We start from the raw sequence: 23,821 nt of genomic DNA, 5'->3' as shown, positions 1-23,821 counted from the left end.
CAGCGGATCAGCGCCCATAAGAGTGCGGCTTTTGTATATGACTCATAAGTCCGATACGAGAGCGCAGCTTCGACGCATATTTATGTATTGCACAGTAAAAATATACTGTTACAAAAGGCGGACTTAATGCCACAAGGTATTCTCTACCAGTCAACCTTTAGGCCAGACAGAAAAGCAAAGTTGGTGCGGGGTGCCTATATCTGACTATTTGAGGAGCAGCGCGCTGGTGCAGCGATTCTTGCCTAGTTTATCAACGTTGAAGTTAGTATACTGGTAACTGATCGATCGGAAACCTTATTGCGTCGAGTTAAGGTCTATCCGAGGTCAGTCCAATTGTGTAAATTGTGTTGGCAAAATATATTATATAATAGCTTAATTCAGTCGTTGTCGTATGCGACTACTCCCATGACTGTGTAGTCTCTTTCTCCAGCCGCGGTCTTCAGCAAGTTTAGCACCATTTTCTATGTTTCAAATAAAGTTTTCGCCTCGAGGATCGTTGATTTGCGAATATTTATGCTGTGGTGTTATTGGTAATTTCTGTATAACTTGGAGAATGCCACCTGTAGAATAATAGACGAAGATTACCTTAGCGTGTAACTTTAAACAGTACCTGTACCGTAACTAACACAATTAGCTAAGTTTAATAACAAATATTACTCCATTATTACAAAATTATTAATATGTTCCAAGCAGAAACAATACATGAAAACTAAACACATTTGGCGTTTGTTTAACTTAATTTCAATGGCAACTGAAGTGTAATTATATCAATTATAAAGGCCGCTGCTGTTTACAATAACAATATAATCTACAATAGCATAACTCGCAACCCGCACGCCAAATCTTTTTGCGGCTGGTCTTAATATGTATCCATCTTATTACAAGTAGTTTAAGTATATTTTCCTGAACCATTAACTAGAAGAGTTGCAAAAACAGCGTTGCGAAGATCTTGATATTGTTGGCTTTACAAATATGCAATGCTATATTTGTACAAGTGGAAATATGTCGAGCTGAAAGCGGGTATGTAGATGTCAAGAACTAGGTAACAATTTTTATACCATATCGACGACGAACAACGATAAAACTTTATGTAAGTTGGTTCCGTAACCTAAGGACGCTTGTAACTTATTGTAACTCAACTAACTGTTACATGCCCGTTCCCGACATTGGGGTCATTATTCAATGAAATTTTAGATAAGATGCGTTGGGATAATTTTGAAAATTGCTAATACATCTACTGTATGTATCTCCTAACTAGAGGCACCCAAATCGTATTGACAGTTCGAAAAAAGAAACTGATTTGACTAGTAGTCAAATACCCTATTTTGAAGACCTTCTGCTGCTGACTGTAGGTAGTACCTATGTCGGCTTAACACCTAAGAAATACATTTTAAGTAACTAAACCCATAAACATGTAAATATTAATACTGATACAGTAGCAGATGGATACCTGATCCGAGTCTCGTGTCGAGTGGGCGAGCTAATTCCATTTATTGGCCAATCAATTAATAATGCTGTTGATCGTTTTAATTATGTGCAAATCACGCCTACGGATTCGCTGTCAATAAAAGATGTTCTATTTTTAATTTTATCGAGACGGTTTTTTGGCACTGTCTGTGAGTATGATTAGTTGGTGGCTTCAGAAAATATGGCGTAATCGGGGAATACGCCATATTTTCTGAAGCCGCGTCATGGCATCTTTAGCCATTCCTATGCGCCTTTTGATCTCCGGAACACAGCTGCCATCATTACATATCTTTGACCCCAGATATACGAACTCATCAACAGTGTCTATACCCTGGATTGTAGGAGCTGCAGACAGGCGGCCGGCGCGATCCACAATCATCAGCTTGGTTTTGCTTCGGTTGATTGCAAGACCTAACTTCCCATCTAGTAATAACTTCCTAGTCTTTACATCGATTAATTAAATTAGCTCGGAAAAAATGGCCGCTGTATGCGCTCCTTGCTCCTTTAACATAAAAATTACACACACAATTACAACATTACAAGTTTTTCAAGCAACTAGCAGCAATCCCTGTAAGTAAGTTATCATCGCCTTATACTGAGTTGATCAATATTAATCATTTACAGCGCATTCGCTGTAAATGATTAATATTGATCAACTCACGGGTGGTCCATTAGCGACTTGACAAATGCTCAGTTAGCATTCCCAAAACTGCACAATGAGTAACTTGAAACGGATTTAGAAAACCATCGAATGCAGATTAAGTACTTCACAATACTATAAAACAATGGAGATAAGCTTTGGAAGAGTAAAATGGTCGGAAATGAGACAAAAGCAAAACGGTACTCCAACAACTTCGTTGTACTCGTAAGTGGTGTTATTGTATTCGGATATTTTGCGAGTCTTCGTACCTACCTGGAGCGCTCGATATTTAAAAATCGGCGCCTGTATTTATTTTTATATTGTTTATATGTAGTAAAATAGGATAGTCAGACTACGGAGTTACGGACTATTATTATGTATACTACGCTAAAAAATATTTTCAGTCGAACGACGCTAAGAAAACAATTGGCTATTTGTGTCATTTCAAGGCAAAATGTACCACATCGTCAGTTCTTGATAAGTTAAATCGCTAATCAAATATTTAAAGCATAATCCTTTATTGACCACCGACAACTTTCCTTTGATAACCGCACATTATATGAATGCACACAAATGCGATAAACTCTGTACACAACAGGCGCCAGAACAGAAATCTAGGTAAACTCTAAACACTAAGTAGGTATTGGACAAACAAGTCTAGACAAATGCGATGTGTACGCCCGATACGGCGCTACCGCGTTAAAGCGTGGGTGCCAGTAATTGAACGCCGGTGCCGGGTGTCGGCTTACGTGTAGTGTGTAGTTGACATGCCGGTTCAATAGGCGATTATTTTATGAGTTAAATCATAATGAATCATAATGAATATTTGACCGTTTATTTATAGCGTAAGTTTAACACTTTTACGATCAGGGGCCCGATTTTTGAATTTCGTGTATTTCATTCAGTAATATCTCCACTACTAGGCATTTAAATTCTACTAAGAAAACAAGTGGTCAATTCCACTCGATTCCCAATTTCTAACGCTCGTATTAAAAAAAATAGCATTTCGCCGTTTTCAACCGATTTTCGAGTGACGAAATCGAGCGCTCAAAATTCAAAAATCGGGCCCCAGATAACGATTTTATGATGGCGTTCTTATGCTTCTACAAAATAACTCATTTAATTTCCTTGTAATCAAAATAAAATGCATAAATTATTTACTTTTGTTTCGGTTTTCAACAAAATACCAATAGAAACCTTATTACGTGCCCTAATTTCTAAGGATAAGTCGAACCGGTAGAAATCGACTTACATTGACATACATATATGAACACCCAAGCCTTGTACGGAGATCAAGTCTGCGAGTATGCATTTATAATATTTCAGAGAAAATATTATCATAGGTAAAAATAAAAAGTAGTTGTATGACTCATGTTAAGAGGAATTAAATGATCAGAAGTGGGATTCTTTTTCTAGGCTGCCAGCTAACATCTTGTATTGTGATTCAAACCGTTTTATAAATGATGGAATTGCATCAAAAATTACTTAAGTATCTTAACCTCTCGTCTGTGTATAGTAAAGATCCTGACCAAATTTTTTGAAAATTTTTTGCAGTTTTTTTTTCGAGAACAATTTTTCAGTCTGAGATCCTATAGGTACGGCACGACCGAGGTTTGAACCCACGATTTTAGAACCGCCGTCCGTCACACACATACAAAAGGTCAAACTAGGTTTTTCAAAATAATCTTTAGTTCTTTTGAAGTCAAGGTGAACTACAGCGTCATAACTGCACTTTCTAAGCGAGATATTATGAAAATAACACTTTAATAAGACGATTAAAATGCAATTTTAATTTTCATAAAAAAGTTAATATCAGTGGCAATGTATGCGCTCGTTCATTATAGCGTAAACGAACCGTGGTAGTGTGGTTCCAAATGTTTCCTTATACGGAGGAGTCAAACGTCAAGGGAATCAGTAGAAAGTGTACTCAGTATTAGGTATAGTACTAGTATTAGAACCTATAGTATTCCGTATAGTACCGGAGTTATACTAAGCGAATAAGTATTCTATTGGCTCATACTTTCCAAACTTAGAGCAATTGAGAGCTTACCCCTCTGCCGAAAAACTTGCACAATTGTGCAAAATGTTGTATGGACTGACATAGCTATATTTGTACGTTACGTACAAATCATGTAGAAATAGCAATATATTTGACGTCCCATCCCCCGCAAAAATCGGCAGACTGTGTCGTAAAGAAAATGACAGCGATGACATCTCCAGTCTAAATGCTCCAAGTTTCCAAACAAGTACATAATGTAATAAGTACTCTTCAAAGACCCATAGTTTCTCGAAGCGAGTCGAAAGCTCAAACAGTTCAGTATATGCGCAATCCAATTATGCATAGTCATTAAGTATCTCGAGATCACGTTACATTGGCGGCCAAAGTTCCACTTCCATGGGAATATTTGACCCGGCCGATTTGAACTTACAATGTCAATTTGATCTCATTTTACATAATTTCCCCCATGTACTGGCGCGAGCGAGATGCTGCGAGTAATATCATCAATACTTTAAAAAAGTAAGTTCGATTTCTGCTCCAGTGCTACTAGGTCTAGGTGCAGTTTAAAAATATACCGAACAAAATTATCAACCTCCATATTAGGATATGAGAAACTTGGAAATATGATAATGAGACTTGTGAATTAATCGTGAACTGAAACTCGTTTTAGCTCTCAATAGTTATCAATTTCAGACAAAGTGAACCATTTCGTAAAGACGGTTCAAATACCTACATTTAAGTATGAGATACTGTTGTAGGAAGGTCAATGATTATCAATATGTAGAGCAGAGCTCATTTTTTCTACATATATTTAAGAGAATACATTTTTCTTTTTTTAAGAAGGTAAACTTATAACTGTCAGGAAAAACTCCCTGGAACATGCCAGGGAATTTTACCTGACATGTCAAATCAGGGTTCGGAACTGTAGACTCTACATATAACTTTCACGCAGCAACGAAACAAAAAGTGACGTATAATTGAGTGATCTAATAAAAATGTAAATATCCGCCATTTTCCCTTGATGGCAACACTCGCAGGCGCCGGCGCCGAGCTTCCGGCGGCTACAGGAAGCCAGCTGCAACTGTCATCGTCGCGCACTAGTGGCCAACGTGTCGGCTTACCTGTGACTGTATTATATTCGCATTTGTCACTTGGGAAGTACAATGGAGACGCTGTTTATTGGAAACGAAATCTCATTATCTGCCTCTCTATGTCTCGAATAGGCAAGAGCGATAGAGATACGAAATATCGATTTTCGTGTTTCGCGGTCCCTCAGGGCTGATCGAATCAGAGACAGCTGCTGAGGTTTTCTCGACAGACTGTATGGGGTACTTTTAGTGCTTCTCTTGCTCCGGTGTTCTAATTTACCCTATCTCGTTATATCATCTCAACATCTCTGTGCAGAGCGTGCATGGAAGAAGAGGAAACAGCAAAACATATTCTCCTAGACTGTAAACAGGTAGAAGTATACAGGAACCAATACTCCGTGCATACTGAAGGAGGCAGTTAGGAACCTGAAGACTCTGCTAGGTTTCATGGAGGAGCTGGGGTGGCTAGAGTAGTGCTAGGTACCTCGTTTCCACGCAAAATACGCACAATGGTTGTCGATTTGCGGAAAATGCTCAGTATAAATAACTAACTATATTATCTCAAATAAACTTTAGCAATATATATACTTTCGCATGAACTTCTGTGTAAGATCTGGGTAGAGGTAATCTGTAAGATCTGGGTAGAGGTAATAAATAATTGGGTATATAATTACCATCTATACCAACACACAAAGATGGCTGCAGTTCAACAAACATCAAAACGGAATATATAAAACCACTGTCGCGGCAAACGAACAAAGAGTATATTTTCTGACACAAATGACTCCGGCCATTTTCCGAGAACGTATCTCGATGAAAAATCTTGGACACAAGAGCGTGAGTAATCCTGTAAATGTGGAACGAATTGGCACAAAACTTCTGTTTGGTGCATGTATAATTTCGTTGCGTATAGTTATAATCGTAGATAATTTTTCAAGAACAGGAGAACTTTGACTTAACATGGACATATTGCTGATAATAATCTGAATGATGATTACTCTTGAATAAATTACATACAAATACAAAATTCTTTATTTCTTTAAAATACACGTGACCGTGATTTAGGGGATCGAGCCGCCCATCAAAATCAATGGTTAAAATTCCATCGGCAAGAGAAAAACGACTGAATGCAATTTTTTAGCTATCGTTTAAAAACTTGCAAACGTTTTGCAGTGGCTAAATTTTATATGTCGCTTAGTGATTGCTAAGTACTATTATAGGAACCTATTTTTGAACTCATCTGAAGCAACGCACATAGAATATTAAAACTTCTGAAGTTTATTACAATTATTTGGCAAATAGCGTGAAGAATTAATAATGTAGGTTTTTTTTTTACTATAAAAGCTCGTCTCAACATACCTCGCTACGTTTTCACACTACAAACGCATACAAGTGTAAAATTACCAATCGCCTGACAATTAACGATTACATTAACCTGACCTTTACTCGATACACCCTAAGTACCTAAATCGACAAAATAACGATGCGATAAAAAACCGAATGTAACTGATACAATCCGAGGGGGCTCAGCCCTACTTTAATTTCACTCATGAATTCACACGATGGCTCAATTAAATATGCACCTAATCTGCCTTGCATTAAAGTCTATATTTCAATGATGTAAGACTGGGCGCCATGTCTAGAATTTAGGCGCCGCAGGGGTGTCAGTGGACTGTTAATGGGACTTTCCTGTAATTAGTCACGGTACATTTAACTCTAACAAGAGCCAGTAGAATTCATTTTTAATTGTACCTACTGGGAACATAATTTTTAAGTGAGTAAGCAGAAACAGTGTAGAAGAAATCGCAATCATTAAGTACATAATTGGGATGCAATGTGTTTTCATTAACTCTGTATCTCACAGTTTCCTCTCTAGCGGCTCTAGCTCATAATCTACCAAGCTCAGGTCTGTTGCGTGATAGGAACTGAGATTTAGTGTGAGTAGTTTAAGAGCGCGATTGTTCTATGAATACAAATCTTGTGATCCAGAATTAAATCAATTGGTTCTCAACAGTCCAAACTAAGGGTCTCCAACCTTTTTTGACCAGAGGGCACCTCGAGGGCGAAGGCCAGACTCCCCTGCGTAGCGGGCCCCCCTGTATGAAATTTGGTTTTTAATTCAAATGGCTTTGGCAGAATGGCAGGTTCGCGCGCCTTGGTCTAAATAAAAAAAAACCTTAACACTATGTGACCCCCAAAGCTCGCCGTTACCCATTTCATAAATTCATATAGACATAGGTACAGCAAAACACTTCGCGCATACACAGAGCCTGCTTACTTATTGCGACACCGTGACGGGACGGTCTAATGCCGCTATTACACTGAGCGATTGACATGGTCGAGTTTGCAATTGATTGGGGATTATAAGCATGTGCCCTGACAGGATAGTCTAGGTTTTTTATACAATACAATGTTAGACATTTTAATTTAGCTTAAGCCATATTTGGAAATCACTTCACCGACAAGAGTAAATAGACTCTTAAATATATGATGATGATGATGATGAATCTATATTAACCATTGAGCTGGTCACATCTATAAAAATTGCACTGGTTTTGAAAAACCACTTATTTTCTCTGTTTTGTAAAAAAATACCTGCTATGATGCAGTACGGTGCATAGTCTAATAAAACATGGTCTTCCATTCCCAGAGTGACACGGGGCTACGTCACAACAACATGGCCGCTATATATAGCGCTATCGCATATTATCATATAGCGCTGTCGCATGATGACGTAAGCCCGTGTCAGTTAGGTGACCTAGAAAAGACGGGAATGGAGTACCAGGCGGAGTATATTATTATACCATGGTACGGTGGAACTTTTATTTTATTTTAGTACATGGAGAACCAACAGCGCTATATATAATACTGAGTAATTTCTAATTTATACTGAGTTACGGCTACGGCTTCGTGTACCTTAGAAACTTTAATCAAAACAAAATATACCGCACTGCCTATGTTTCCATCTACACTACACACAATATATGTAGTTGGCAACACCTAAGTCTAGTATAACGAAGGTAACATTTACATAGCTTATGCAAAACATGTTTAAACAGTCGGCGCGCGTAGTCTTGCCTAACTATAGACTTGGTCAATCAATATTGACACCCTCAATACCAGAGGATAATAATAGAATCCGTATAAGCTAACTTTACACTTTGAACAGAGCAAAAAGTGAGGTAGTGTCATTATATACCTACGTCATATTTTCATAGAAATTTTACATCAATGGTGACATTGCCACATTTTGTCAAATGCCATGCCGAGTTCGCTTGGTACGAATCTTCTTCTTGATCGGGACACTCTTGACAGAGCGGTCGTGGTCATCATTGGAAGTCTCCCTTTGTGACACGTTTGACGGCTCGCCTCCACTCCTCCCTGACGGCTGCGCATTTAGCGCATTCGTGCAAGGGGCCGTCCATTGCTGTCTTTATTTGGTCCGTCCACCTCATGGGCGACCTTCCTCGCGCTCGGGTACCTTCTACTCTGCCCTGCACCACCAGTCGCTCTATGGATACATCTCCACGTAGAGAAACGTGACCAAAGAAGGTGAGGATGCGGGAAGATGAGGAGCTCTTGGAGTATGGAGACGTTGGTGCGGTGTTCGGTCCACGATACCCCAAGCATTCTTCGCCAGCACCACATTTCCAGGGCATCCACCCTCTTCCTCCCACTCTCCCGCAGGGTCCACGTCTCAGCGGCGTAGAGAAATATGGGGAATACAAGTGCTCTAACGAGCCGGATTTTTGTGGCTTTTGTGATGTTACGAATCTAGTAAAGAGTAAAAACAAGGAACAGTGCCGGGGCATAAATATAATTGATTTAAGGCGCCTCTTTCTACAGGTCTCGAAGAAATACCAAGATCTCCCAACCCAACGTTTTGACGCTATAAAGCTACTAAGATAAAAATGAATTATCTGACATAAAAAGCATTGGGAACTCATTATGAGTATTCTCTATTCTCTCAAGAGAACCAGCTGCTAGCTTGAACTGTGCAAAGACAATAGATAGTTCGACGAACTATTCGACTGTGGTGTGGCTACGGTACCTACCGGTAAACGTATTAGTAGTAACAGTATCTACGACTCTACATCACTCTTGCATTAGGTATTGTAGTGATATTGACGTAAACAAAGAGTAAGTACCGTAAAAACCACCTAACTATAGTCCCAAATCTCGCAACTATGGCCCAATACTAACTCGAATAGAGTCTGTTCGGAAAAAGAAGAGTCGTGGAATGTATTGGGCTCCATACATTTCACAACTCTTCTCTTTCCGCACAAACCCTATCTTAGTTTAAACGTGACTATTATTTGAATTACTTAGTTCTGAGGTAACATAGTTTCATAGATGACGGAAATCACCCAGAAAATACTAAAAATTATATTGCTATTTAATTCAGTTTTGAACTCGTGGACCGTTGTAGTATTGGACCACAGCACAGAAAATTCAAAAATCAAAAATTGAGATTCGCGGCGTAGTAAATTAAAACATCCTAAAAATGGAACCAAGAAGTGCAAATTGGAGTATTGCTATTACAAGAATTCTGCGATTCTCAGCAGTAAGGGAACAATTGCGAAGAAGACAAGTAATTTTGATGGCGTTGCTTTTCATTCATATATTCATATATGAAAGAAAAGCAACGCCATCAAAATCGTTGTTTTCAACAAAATAAATTATGTCTCCTCTTTGTCATAAAACAAATCGCCGGGATGTGGCTCCGTTAAGTTGAAATTAAGATCATTTCTCTAACAGACAACCGTAAATGGTAGCAAGCATTAGACCTGCAAAAACTGCAGGCAAGCGCCCTTATAAAATAAACTCATCAACTCCAAACTGCGTAATCAAATTTATATCTAAAGACTTTGTGTTAAGATCGGATTTGGAATACACTGGTTGTTCCAGCTAAGATTGTTTAGCTTTGAGGGTTGGGCAGGCGCGCTCTTATAACAGACCGCGTCAACTCCACAGCGACGCTGCTTTAAATTCCAACTTAATAGCTTTGTCTTAAGGTTTATTTTGGAATGGGTGATTAATTCTAGTTAAGGTTCTTTGTTATTAAGGGTGTGACATGTGGTTGGCGCGCCGGGAGACAGGCGCCTGTGACGTCACCGGTGAATCAGTGACAAGCATCGCAGGGGATTTCTACCCTGACGGGTAAATAAATATGAGCATTGTGAACTGAGATTCGCCCTTATGAGTCTGAAAGTAAATAGTGCGGTTAATTAATGTAAACGGAGATAGGTAATTTAAAGAATGATAAGATTGATAGGAATGGTTAAAATGGTTTACTTTAAAATGCTTTAGAAAATAGTTAGGTAGGTATTTGTTTTACAAGGGGGCAAAGTTGTTGTTTAACCTCTCGTGATAATATTACGAGGGTTAAGCAAATATAAGAAAACAACTCAATATTTTCATTTGATTACTTTGCCTCACATGTGAATAAAATGCAACTTTGCTATCTATCAATTTTTGAACAGTCAAGAGAGCATCTACCAGTTGGTGCGGTGAAAAATATTTTTACCTTTACACTGCTTGCTTAACGGCATGGCATAGATAGGCAAAACAATTTAGGGTCTAGGGCCTATTTAGGGTCGAGGGCCTATTTGGCCTAAATTATGGCCAGCCAAATAAGTATATAGAAATTCGTAAATACCGATTGAACTGTAATCGGATGAGCGGCGCCTCGTTATCAGATCGTTATGATAACTTATCGATTCGTTACGAATGACGTCATTGATAGGGTTCTTCTGCCCAGGGTTGGGCAAAATACTGGCTTCCACGTATTTCAAATACAAATTACAAAATACATTTTTAAAAGTATTTGAAATACAAAATACAAATTACAGTGTTTAAAATAATGTATTTCAAATACAAAATACAAAATACTTTTAATTTTTTTTTGTTTAATCATTTAGTTTTTTAGGGTTCCGTACCCAAAGGGTAAAACGGGGCCCTATTACTAAGACCCCGCTGTCCGTCCGTCCGTCCGTCCGACCGTCTGTCACCGGGCTGTATCTCACGAACCGTGATAGCTAGACAGTTGAAATTTTCACAGATGATTTATTTCTGTTGCCGCTATAACAACAAATACTAAAAACAGAATAAAATAAAGATTTAAGTGGGGCTCCCATACAACAAACGTGATTTTTGACCGAAGTTGAAGCAACGACCGTCTTTTTTTGCCGTTTTTTTGCATTATGGTACGGAACCCTTCGTGCGTGAGTCCGACTCGCACTTGGCCGGTTTTTAACGAATATCCTTTCCTAAAAACTTATAGGGTCATTGTGCTTGTTTTCGTCCAGCTCTAGTTTTCTTCCACTTGACGAAATTTGAATAGGTATAAACCTACATTGCTGCACAAATTTGGACAAGTCGTACATTATATTTAAAAAAACGTTCCATTTTAGGATCAAAGAATTTAATAAAAAATGTATTTTGTAGAAATGTATTTTGAAGCTTAAAGTATTTGAAATACAAAATACAAAATACATGTGAGTGCAGTATTTGAAATACCAAATACAAAATACTTTTCCAGGTAGTATTTGAAATACAAATACAAAAAACCTAAAATGTATTTCAAATACGTATTTCAAATACATGTAATTGAAATACTGCCCAACCCTGCTTCTGCCTATTTGAGTATTTAGCTATGCAGAACTGAGACTTGGGGGTCTAGCCAAGTTGACAATCGTTGATAGAAAAGGCGAATATAAACTTGAATAATGTATGGAAATAGTCCGTAAGTTTTCGTAGTATCTGTCCTCCCGATACAATTTTTCTATTCGTTTGAAGACTGGCGTTACCGTTAATTGGTAATCCAGATAGGTAAGTAACTTCGAAAACTGATGAATTTAACACACCTAGACCCGTTACTGGTCAAATGGTGAATATAACGACGGGTTCACAGAAACCAGAGGTTTTCATAAAGAAAGAAAAAAAGAACACAACCTAACAACGCTAAAAAAGAAAAAAGAGTAAAGCCTCACAACGCTAAATCCACAGTACTAAATCCGGGCTCTACAGATTACGACAGGAATACCTCGGCATTATGAAAATTCGATATTCTAGTCTAGTCTACAGTATAAGTAACTGGGGATTTTTATGTAAGTAGATATACCTAAGTACCTAAATTCCAGACAAGCGGCGCCATTCTTATCAGCTTGGCAACAAGAATCGATACTTATGTCTCGTAATCGATAACGAATAAGCCTGCATTGGACCAAAATATGTAGGTATAGGTAGGTTGATGCCGTATATAAATCCACAAATTTAATGCACAACGAAAGTGATCAATGGATCAAAAATAATTACATAATGTAGGTACCCATGTAGCTACATGGATAAATTAAAATTGGTAACTAATAAGTACGAAGTATAAACATAATTAATGACCGGGTCTATCTCGAATTTATTTTGTACCTAACTTTATTTTATTTCCGACGTTTTGACGTAGGTTTCAACTTAGATCTTTAGTTACAAACACCGTGTATTGTAATGTTATGTTATCTCAGTATTTTGAATACTAGGTACCTACCACACCAAACCTAACCTAAAGGTAAATAACATTTTGTTTTGATAGGTAGCCTGAATTATAGTTTTTTTAGCATGTTAAAATTCTTTAAATTATGTAGGAAACTTTTGGTTACTTGTTTGAAACTGTTGTTATACACATAAAAGCTGAAAGACTCAAATAGCTTTGTACAAAAGCATTGTTCTCTTATCACAAAGGGGCATACTTAGAACATGTCCAAACCTGTTCAATGTTGCACCAGCTTGCCTTATCACTTATCGATGACTTGGTGGAATGACTCACTTTATACGTCATGAAAAACTATTCCTTCTCCTAAATGGCCGTGTTGCCAATGCTCCAAATAAATGAAAAAAAAAATCCTTCTCCTAACATGCGATTGCGATGCATGCGATTTTCGATACATTGCCGATTAAATAGGTGCAACGAAATTAATCGATCGCATGCGATTTGTTGCAAGGTGAGTAGAGCCCTTTAAATTTTACCATAGACACACTTTGTAGTTTTGAGATTTCCCGCGTGTTCCTTTCCTTTGTTTATTACATTTCATTCGTCTTTTAGAGTTCCCTGAGTTCCGTTACTCGGTATTTCTATTTAGCCCTAAATACATAGTTTTATTTACAGATGTTTCAAGTAAATAGTAGAGTCTGGCTACTGAAATATTACCCAAAGTTTTGGCGGGAAATTCAAAAAATCTTGGGCTGGTCTCACTGTGTGTAGTAGGAATTATAGTTTTGATACTAGAAAATATTTTTTATATTCTGTGCACACGTAAGGTACCTAATAAGGAAATAAGTCAAATATACGTTGACTGCACTCAAAGTCAGCTCACATTAATTTCTACCACTATGTAAAGTATAGTCAACGACAAACACATATGATTACGTTCCAATGTTTTGATTTTATTGATATGATGATATCTGAATCTGAATATTTTCCAGAACGTCTAGTTTATCCGTTTCTTTTACACACTTGTCCTGTTTATGAGATTCAGGTATTAATAAATTCACATACTTAATCAAAGTTATAGGGAAATGTTAGAAATTTAGAACTAGTACTTAAAGTATCAAAATATTAATAGAGCACCAACCTACGCGAATTGTTTCCGACTTGTAAACATTGCAGTTTTTCGTTATAAAACGCTTCACGTCGACTTCGCACATTGTCGTAATTATTTACGAGCTTAAATAATAGGTTGCGGACGTCACTCGGTATAGTCATTATTAATATTATTTAAGTATTATTTAAAATAAACGCCTTATAAACCGCGAACAATTTGAATGAATGACATAAATTGACAACAGACTTTTAACTTTTTTTAAAAGCATAGACAATTGGTGATGCAACAAGGAAATATCTGTCAACAAAATTTGGCTAGCCAGACTCTAGAGTCTGGCTACTGAAATATTACCCAAAGTTTTGGCGGGAAATCCAAAAAATCTTGGGCTGGTCACACTGTGTGTAGTAGGAATTATAGTTTTGATACTAGAAAATATTTTTTATTTTCTGTGCACACATAAGGTACCTAAGGAAATAAGTTAAATATACGTTGACTGCACTCAAAGTCAGCTCACATTAATTTCTACCACTATGTAAAGTATAGTCAACGACAAACACATATGATTACGTTCCAATGTTTTGATTTTATTGATATTTTCCAGAACTTCTAGTTTATCCGTTTCTTTTACACACTTGTCCTGTTTATGAGATTCAGGTATCAATAAATTCACATACTTAATCAAAGTTATAGGGAAATGTTAGAAGTTTAGAACTAGTACTTAAAGTATCAAAATATTAATAGAGCACCAACCTACGAAATTGTTTACGACTTGTAAACATTGCAGTTTTTCGTTATAAAACGCTTCACGTCGACTTTGCACATTGTCGTAATTATTTACGAGCTTAAATAATAGGTTGCGGACGTCACTCGGTAAAGTCATTATTAATATTATTTAAGTATTATTTAGAATAAACGCCTTATAAACCGCAAACAATTTGAATGAATGACATAAATTGACAACAGACGTTTAACTTTTTTTAAAAGCATAGACAATTGGTGATGCAACAAGGAAATATCTGTCAACAAAATTTGGCTAGCCAGACTTTATTAGATGTTAAGGTTTTTCGAACATTAATTGAGTTTTTTTTTAATGTATAATAAGTGACACAGAGAGTTCCCGCTTTTTAGAACAAAAATGACACTGACAGTAGAGACAAAAATGGAAGCGGTGAGATTGGCTGTGAATATTGTGCTATGAGTTAGAATTTGTGTTATTCAACTATATTATATAGGTAAGTAGATAACAAATGTAAAACGTATTCGGTGTTTACTTGAGTCATCTTTTAATAGTGAGTTATTCGTGTTGTTTTACCAAAAAGTGTGCTAATATGAACAGACATGAAATCGTGTTTGTACACCGGATTAATATATCATCAGCAGTTGAAGAAAATGTGAAAATTGTTGTGTTCCAAGTCTTATCGTTCATATCCGAAAAGTTCTATTTTGCTATATTTTATACATATTGAGGGACTTGCGTGGGACCAAGTTACTTCTATAGGTATAAATGTATATATGGTAGACTGCATAATGCAGTTTTTATCAAGTGATTCAAATGAAAGATTGTTAGCGCAAATTCATTTAGCTATAGTCCTGAATCTTCTGGCATCTATACTCTACCTATTTAAAAAGAGAAGTTAAAATATAATAGTCGAAAGTTTTCAGTGAATATAATATTTATAAGTTTTATAACAAATTTTAATGAAAAAAAAAACTAGTAACAACAAGACATTAAATAATCTCATTAGTTAATAGTGTAATTGTGGCGTTTAATTGCTTACCAGAAGCCTTTATGATTATCAAACAGTAGTAAAAGCTACTATGGCATTTGAGTCATTAGACTCATTAGTAACTGTTGCTATAATTATGTTTACTTAGCTAAATAACTTAATTAATACAGGAAGTCGTGTGAGTAAACATATTTGCTAAGTACCCAATATAAATTAACTTGCAAGACAGGCAAGAATAAGTTAATTGTTATTTATGTGATGATTATTCATAATAGTTCTGTGATTGCAATTCCATGCAATTAAAATTGGTGCCGCTCTTTTAATTCCAAATTAACATTTTTATTGCTAATTAGTTTGAACATTTGCACTTTAACCAGTTGTAGGACAATCTAATCCATTTTTAAAGATCGGAAAAGGCTTAAACAACAGTTTACTAACTAACTAATCTGTAAAACTTCTAACTTAGGCACAGAATAAGTAATAGTAGTACTGTTCAGAAAAGAAACTTCCTAGAAAACTAAAGTATGACAGCGTTTCAGGGACGAATGATGCTGTCCCTTTGTAATGTATGGCACTATCCCATCGGCTATTTAGGGTTGTCAAAATTCAAGTAATTATCTTATCTGTGCTCGGCGCAATGCTGAGCTGAACGGAGCCAAGAATGCCTGAAAGGAGGAGTGTCTCCCCACTGACTTAGGTGGCATTATACCACCAGACCAGACAAGAAGGCAGGCAGGAATACACATAGGCATATTAAGTTTAAGTTAATAGTTGGGACAACTGTTATGACACGATGAATTCATCAAGACCATCACAGAAGGGAAAGTCAGAGGAACAGGAGGAGAGGGAAGGCAAGTAGGGCATACCTACATGGATCAATTGAAGGAGACGATGATGGAAACCTCCCATATAACCATTCCAGTCGCAGAATCACAAAGTGGTAACTAAATGTCAGATGTGTCGTAACAGAGTCCACACAATGTGTCTAGAATTGTTTCGAAACAAAGTGTCGTCGCCGTGTCTACACTTTTCCGTAACAAGGTGTCGACACATTTGTGTGCACTTTGCGTGCGGTTTGCGACTAAATCTGACAGCAAATTTGTGACAGCAAATGTCAATATAAAATACCTCTTGAAAACCAAGGTTTGTCAAACTACTATTAGTGTCTCGTGTGCTCGTAATTCTAGTAAGTCATCATGGGCAATGCAAATGATAATAATCGACCGAAACCATATAAACACCCAACACCCGTGAACCTTTTACAGAAAAGTTTTTAAAGAAATTCAATAAGCTACTTAGGTCAGGCAACGAATGCTCAAAAAGTTGTAGAGGGAAATGCTCGGAACACAATTTTTGACTCCGTAACTCGGTTTGACAAGTTAGGAGGTGGACATATCAAAAGTCCCCGGCCGTAGCCCTTGAGCGTTGGGGAGAGAGGGGGCTTTGAAGGTCCCATTTTCCCGTTTTTCGATTATATCTCGGAAACTATGCATCTCAGCGACATGGCCACTTATACAAAATGAAAGTTAATTTAATTTGTTACAAGTTTATTCAGTCAATTTTTTCGATATGTTGAATAGTTTTTGAGATATCCGCTCTTGAAAGTTTATTTAGGGCTCTCAATTTTATCTTGATATATCTATATCAGTGAAGGTGCTAGGCCGTGTTTGGTATCGTTTTCGTATAAATCTGGGGTGCTGAATCCATTTAAGATATCACATTGACACCATTCCACAAAATAAAAATAAATCTTTTTAGGGTTCCGTACCTCAAAAGGAAAAAACGGAACCCTTATAGGATCACTCGTGCGTCTGTATGTATGTCCGTCTGAATACACAAAATAGTTCTTTACCTATAGATGACAGGAAAACCTATTAGAAATGTGCAGTCAAGCGCGAGTCGGACTTAATGTACGGAACCCTTAATACGCGAGTCCGACTCGCACTTGGCCGGTTTTTTTGAAACTCTTCTTGACGCTTAACCGCTGAACCGATTTCGTTGAAATTTGGTATAGAAATAGTTTGCGTCCCGGAACAGGACATAGGATAGATCTTATAACCAAAATCATCTTTTGAAGGTGTGAAAAGTGGCGTGGAAATTTGTACGGGAAATCAATAACCGCTGAACCGATTTATATGAAATTTGGGATGGTCTACATCTTTGATTTAGTTAAAAATGATGAAAAAACATGACTTCAAACCTAAACTTAAACAGTATTAACTTCAAGAAGTCAATTCTGAATTCCCCCCTACACCTCATTTCACACCTTTAAAGGATGATTTTTGAGATAACTTATTATATCCTGTCTCGGGACTCAAAATATATGTGTACCAAATTTAAATTAAAACTGTTCAGCAGTTTAAGCGTGAAGAGGAGTTTAAAAGAAAGTATTTTAATAAGTTTATATGTTTTTACTTCGGAATGGTGTCAATGTGATACCTTAACTAAATTTGGTACTGCGAATTTATACGAAAACGATACCAAACATGGCCTTGTAGCTTTACTGTTGTAGAAGTCAAAATAAAATTGAGAGCCCTAAATTCTTATTACTTGGCCAAACTTGTGTAGAAGGAAAAGGTAAAATAAAAGTCTTCGGCAGGAATATAAGACACAAATATATTTTTTTTTTTGCGTTACTATTTCATTCATCAAATATAAACATACCTTGATTATACTATTCTAGTGAGATCCTCATAGATAAACAAAAACATTTACTTAAAAAATTACAAGGTCGAAATGTCACGGAACTTGTGAGAATAATATGTGAAAAATATAAACTTTTATGACAAAAAAATCTGGACACAATTTAAGAATCACCCAATTGCGTCGAGGAATCATCTGTATTTTTGCTTGTTTCATTACCTCCTCGCTTCTTTTTTGTCCTTTGTATTCTGTAGCAATTTGTTAGATCTGAAAATAAAGATAACTTGCGTCGTCACGGATGTCGATTTATAGGTTTTAGGGAGTGCAGAATTCGAAAACGATGATCATTTTATAATCCAAGATGGCGGCTACGTATTTTGTCATAAAAGTGGAATCCAAAATAGTCATCATTTTCTATCAAATCTGCGCCCCCTAAAACCTATAAAACGACATCCATGACGACTTTTATGACATAGTGCATGGCCGCCATCTTGGAATCCAAAATAGTCATCATTTTCGAAATCTGCGCCCCCTAAAACCTATAAAACGATATCCATGACGACTTTTATGACATAGTGCATTGCCGCCATTTTTAAATTGAAAATGCTATCATTTTCGAAATCTGCGCCCCCCAAAACCTATAAAACGACACCCATGACGACTTTTATGACATAGTGCATTGCCGCCATTTTTAAATTGAAAATGTTATCATTTTCGAAATCTGCGCCCCCCAAAACCTATAAAACGACACCCATGACGACTTTTATGACATAGTGCATGGCCGCCATTTTGGATTCCAAAATGGTCATCATTTTCGAAAGCGGGGCCCCCTAAAACCTATAAAACGACATACATGACGACTTTTATGACATAGTGCATGGCCGCCATCTTGGAATCCAAAATGGTTATCATTTTCGAAATCTGCGCCTCCTAAAACCTATAAAACGACACCCATGACGACTTTTATGGCATAGTGCATGGCCGCCATTTTGGATTCCAAAATGGTCATCATTTTCAAAATTGGGGCCCCCTAAAACGTATAAAACGACATCCATGACGACTTTTATGACACAGTGCATGGCCGCCATTTCGGATTCCAAAATGGTCATTATTTTCGAAATCGGCACTCCCTAAAACCTATATATCGACACCCATCTCGACTTTTATGACAAAGTGTTTTGCTACCATCTGCATGCAAGACATTTCTATTATTTTTACGTACAAAAATGGCCCCCTGTCAACTTTCAATCGAGATTTAATCGATAATTTATTCGATTAATATTCAGATTAATTCAATTTCAATCTATGTTAGGTCGACTAAACTAATCGCGATTAAAATTTGAGAATTAACTTTTTTTATTCCATTAATTAGTCGAATAAACAGTTAATCGATTAATGCCCATCTCTGACCACGGCATTTTTACACTTTGAGAATATCTGAAAACAAATCAACACAAGGAGCCATTTTGCAAATCCAGTAACATACCAGTAACTTTGTTATTACTTTTGACAGCACGTGTCATGTGTCAACACAGAGTCGACACAAAGTCGAAACATTGCAACTACTTTGTGACTGCAATATTTCTCAGCCTTAAACCATATTTATACATCATAATTAACAAGTTTCGTAGTATGTAAAGCGTTATTTCTGTTATTTAAGTATAGTATACGCATCGAAGTACTAAAAATGCTTCAAATAATATAGTTATGAACACAGGCACTGAGAAGTAAACAATTTCATTTCCGGCTAAACTAAAACAATGTGGTGGCGCGTTGATTATATTACACTTAGTTTATCAAATCACTCGAGCAGTTTAATTCCCCATAATAATTTAAGTCATATTGTAATATAAATGCAAACAATATATAATTACGTCTTGTAATCCGTTTTAGAGATGGCGTATTAATGTCACTTATTTTTATTTAAGTATTTTTCCATCTGACAGTTTCCATTTGACAGGAACAAAATGAACGAATGAACGAATGATTTTGGCATAAAGTAGTCGCAAACCCGAAACAATGTGTGCACACGGCGACCACACTTTATGTCACTTTGTGTCATGTGTCGACCCTTCCCCATTTCTGGTAACTGTGTCGACACGGCGACGACTCTGCGACTGGAATTGTGACCGAAACAGACGGTGTCGACACAAGATGTGTCAACACCGCGTCGTAACGGCGACTGGAAATGGTTGTATGGGCTATGTGGTTTAACAACAACAACAATTTTACAATTCAACCTAGTTAGTCAGTAAGCTCAATAAGGCTTGTGTTGTAGGTAATAGGTGACAATGAGTATTAATTATTATATAGTATAAATAAATATACTCATATACTTACATTACATAGAAAACATCCATAACTCAGGAACAAGTATTTGTGCTAAAAACACACAAATATAAACCCTTACCAGGATTCAAACCCAGGACCTGCTTCATAGGCAGGGTCACCTGACTAGGAGGCCGTCAAAGTCGCTCGATTAGATCAACTCGAAGCGACCAACGAATAGCAATAGGGAGACGAGCTGGACAACTTTTTAAGTCAATACAAACTGGCTGTTAAATGAAGGACTGGATAAAGCAATAAGGCTTTACCGAGCAGTAGGAATCTACACGGCCATAAAACCGTAAAAGTATAAAACTTTGCCCTTTAACATAACTTTGCCCACCGCGTCACAGTTCAGTAAAAGCGAAATAACTTAAAAGTAGTTACAGATACACTTTCTGAAGAAATGTTGATCGAGTTGATTACTTACCGGTCAAAGTCACATCCAAGCTCTCGGCGTACACCGTCGACACCCGGTACACCACAAGCAGTAAACACAAGCTCAAGTTGACCGCCATCACTATGTCAATTAAAACCTATCACAACTAATAAACACTAAACAAACATCGCCACAATCCCAACACGCACCTCGTCAGTCATCACCAATATTCTATTTTGAAAATACAACTTCTATTAATAAGTTAATAACACTTGTACGGAATACACATTACAGTTGATATTACACTGGATTACGTATGTTAAACTTAGTTAATTTACACACTTAGGTTAATTTCAATGTTTTTATAATAAAGTTTTTGATTGAACACGCGCTTACGGATTCGGTCGCTGCGCGACAACATACCACCGCAACTGACAATGTGATACTGAACTGACAGTGACAGGAGGAGGAGCGAATGAAAAGAACGTATGAAGAGCGAGTGAGCGAATCAGACGCGCCGAAGCGTAGTGATGGGGCCTCATTCTATCTATGAAATTAGTCGATAAAGTTCTCAATTTCTCATTTTTGATGTTTCTACACGTTTAAAAACTTTAAAATAAATTGAAACATATGGTTAATATTCAAAAAATTAAATAAGAAACAAACATAAGGTTTACTCGGGTAATTCCGAATGTCAAAAACTGTCGGATAATTCCGAAAGAGACTTTTATTATGATGGAATTAAGGGTGATTTTCATCTGAATTTCGGAATTATACGACATTCGGTAATACCCGAATACACCTTATTTAAGTTTAGTGTTTTTTTTTATATTAAATATGAATGTTTTATATTATTTACAATCAGTTAAATTAATATAATTATTAGTACGATAGGCTGAGTTAGCTAACGGCCAACTAGTTTTATGAAAATCCTGTAAAACATGCGTTTTTTTATGTTATAATATAAGAGGTAGTGTTTATTTAACTAGAAAACTTACAGGAAATCCATAACTATTAAAATATACACCTTATATAACCAAACTTTAACTCTATATTTATACATATATATTATTATATATTTTAATACCTCAGGGTCCTCAGGGACAAGTCACACTTAGAAATCAAAATTTGAACCATAATAAAATTGATGAGCGTGCGTGTAGGTTCTATAGCTGCGGATTTTCCCTCAGTGTTAAAAACCCTTATCATATCACAATTATATTTATCATAACCTTAAGTAACAGAAGTTAAGCAAATTTATATTGCGTCTCTTATCGAGATAATATTTATCGATAAAATCAAATCGATATTGGTATGTAACTAATCGCACGCGTTCATGCAATGGTGGATGAAGCCGTGGCGCTACGAAGCCGCGTCATTGCAAACTGAACCGTATTGAACAGTTAGATAAGACACTATTTATTTTAATTGTTAACTGTATCTAAGGTGTATATTTGCGTGGTGGCGCCACATGGGTACGTTTTTGTAGGAAGCCGGCCGGCACTAGGTTTGCGCTGTCGACTGCCCTACACATTCTTTGACGTTAACTTTGCCGGTTAGTTTTTAGGGTTCCGTGCCCAAAGGGTAAAACGGGACCCTATTACTAAGACTCCGCTGTCCGTCCGTCCGTCCGTCCGTCTGTCACCACAGGGCATGCAGTACCGGTTCCGGTACCAAAAATTTCATTTCCCGGTTCTGGGCATGACCGGAACCGGGATTCCCGGTTCTTCCCGGTTCTCAAGGCATCTTTTGAATACTTTTAAGAAATTGTTTGTGTTAGCGTACAATCTTTATGAATGACTTATTTTGATATAAATAATTGCATAAGAATTAATAAATGACTTATTTTATTTACAAAAAGACTTAATTTGCGTTCCAACCTATTTTACGAAATTAACCGGCACACTTTGCCTCCGCCTGGGCCGAGCCACACGGCCGTAGCATAGTCTATGCACTCAGCAATGACGGCAACGCCTGCCTGCACGAATACCTACTTTAATAGGTTAGTTTATTTAATGTTCCAAGCTAAAGTACTAAAACATTACTACTACTGAATTGGGAATAAATAGTCATATGATGAGAACCGGGAAGTACCGGTACCGGGTCTTCAGTACCGGTTCTTTTGACACTATAAAATTCCCGGGAATTCCCGGGAATTTAAGAACCGGGAATTCCCGGGAGCATGCCCTCACCACCACCAGGCTGTATCTCGTGATCTGTTAGATCCGTAGACAGCTGATATTCTAAAAACTGAATAAAATAAAGATTTAAGTGGGGCTCTCATACAACAAACGTGATTTTTGACCGAAGTCAAGCAACGTTCGGGCGGGGTCAGTACTAGGATGGGTGACCGTTTTAATAGATAATGGTACGGTACGGAACCCTTCGTGTGCGAGTCCGACTCGCACTTGCCCGGTTATTAGTTAATTATCGTGGCCAGTGGGGAGACACTCCTGCAGCATGACTTCAGGCAAACTCAGCTCCGTTCAGCACAGCATTGCTACGAGCAATTATTAATTAGGGTTGACACAACTTGACGTCCCTTTGCGTGCACGACCACAGATAGATAATTAAGTACTTGAATTTTGACAACCCTAAATAGTCGAAAGGGATACTGCCATAAGTTAGAAAGGGACATCTTGATTCGACCCTGAATCGCTGTCAAAATTCGGGTTTTTAGGAAGTGTCCTTTCTGTGTTATTTATACGTCATAATTTCATAGACGTTTGACGTCGAATAACACTTACACTGCGTGGGCTATCAAAATCGCTGCAGACTTTTCTTGGTTTAACTTTTTTCCCAAGACTGTTAGCTTGTTCAGGAAACGCATGTTACGACCGCCATTGCTGCATTTAATCAGTGGCGCAGTACGAGTAACACTGGATTAAAGGGGCCCACTGATTAACAGTCCGCCGGACAGTATCGGCCTGTCAGTTGTTCGATATTGTCAAAATTTTGT

The 23,821-nt window shown here is 37.2% G+C and overlaps 1 protein-coding gene across 1 annotated transcript in view; it reads right to left on the bottom strand.

Annotated features, from left to right (window-relative positions):
* LOC134796400 (BMP and activin membrane-bound inhibitor homolog) overlaps window positions 1-21,315 on the bottom strand; it is a 98,086-nt gene extending 76,771 nt beyond the window's left edge. Inside the window, exon 1 of the mRNA XM_063768598.1 lies at window positions 20,914-21,315. Within this exon, the coding sequence (XP_063624668.1) occupies window positions 20,914-21,001 (88 nt within the window). The 5' untranslated portion in view covers window positions 21,002-21,315. The remainder of the gene's footprint in view (window positions 1-20,913) is intronic.
* Between the last annotated feature and the right edge of the window lie 2,506 nt (window positions 21,316-23,821).

Source organism: Cydia splendana, chromosome 13, assembly GCF_910591565.1.
Source record: "Cydia splendana chromosome 13, ilCydSple1.2, whole genome shotgun sequence".
Lineage (NCBI taxonomy): Eukaryota > Metazoa > Arthropoda > Insecta > Lepidoptera > Tortricidae > Cydia > Cydia splendana.
This window is presented reverse-complemented; position numbering and strand designations above follow the sequence as displayed.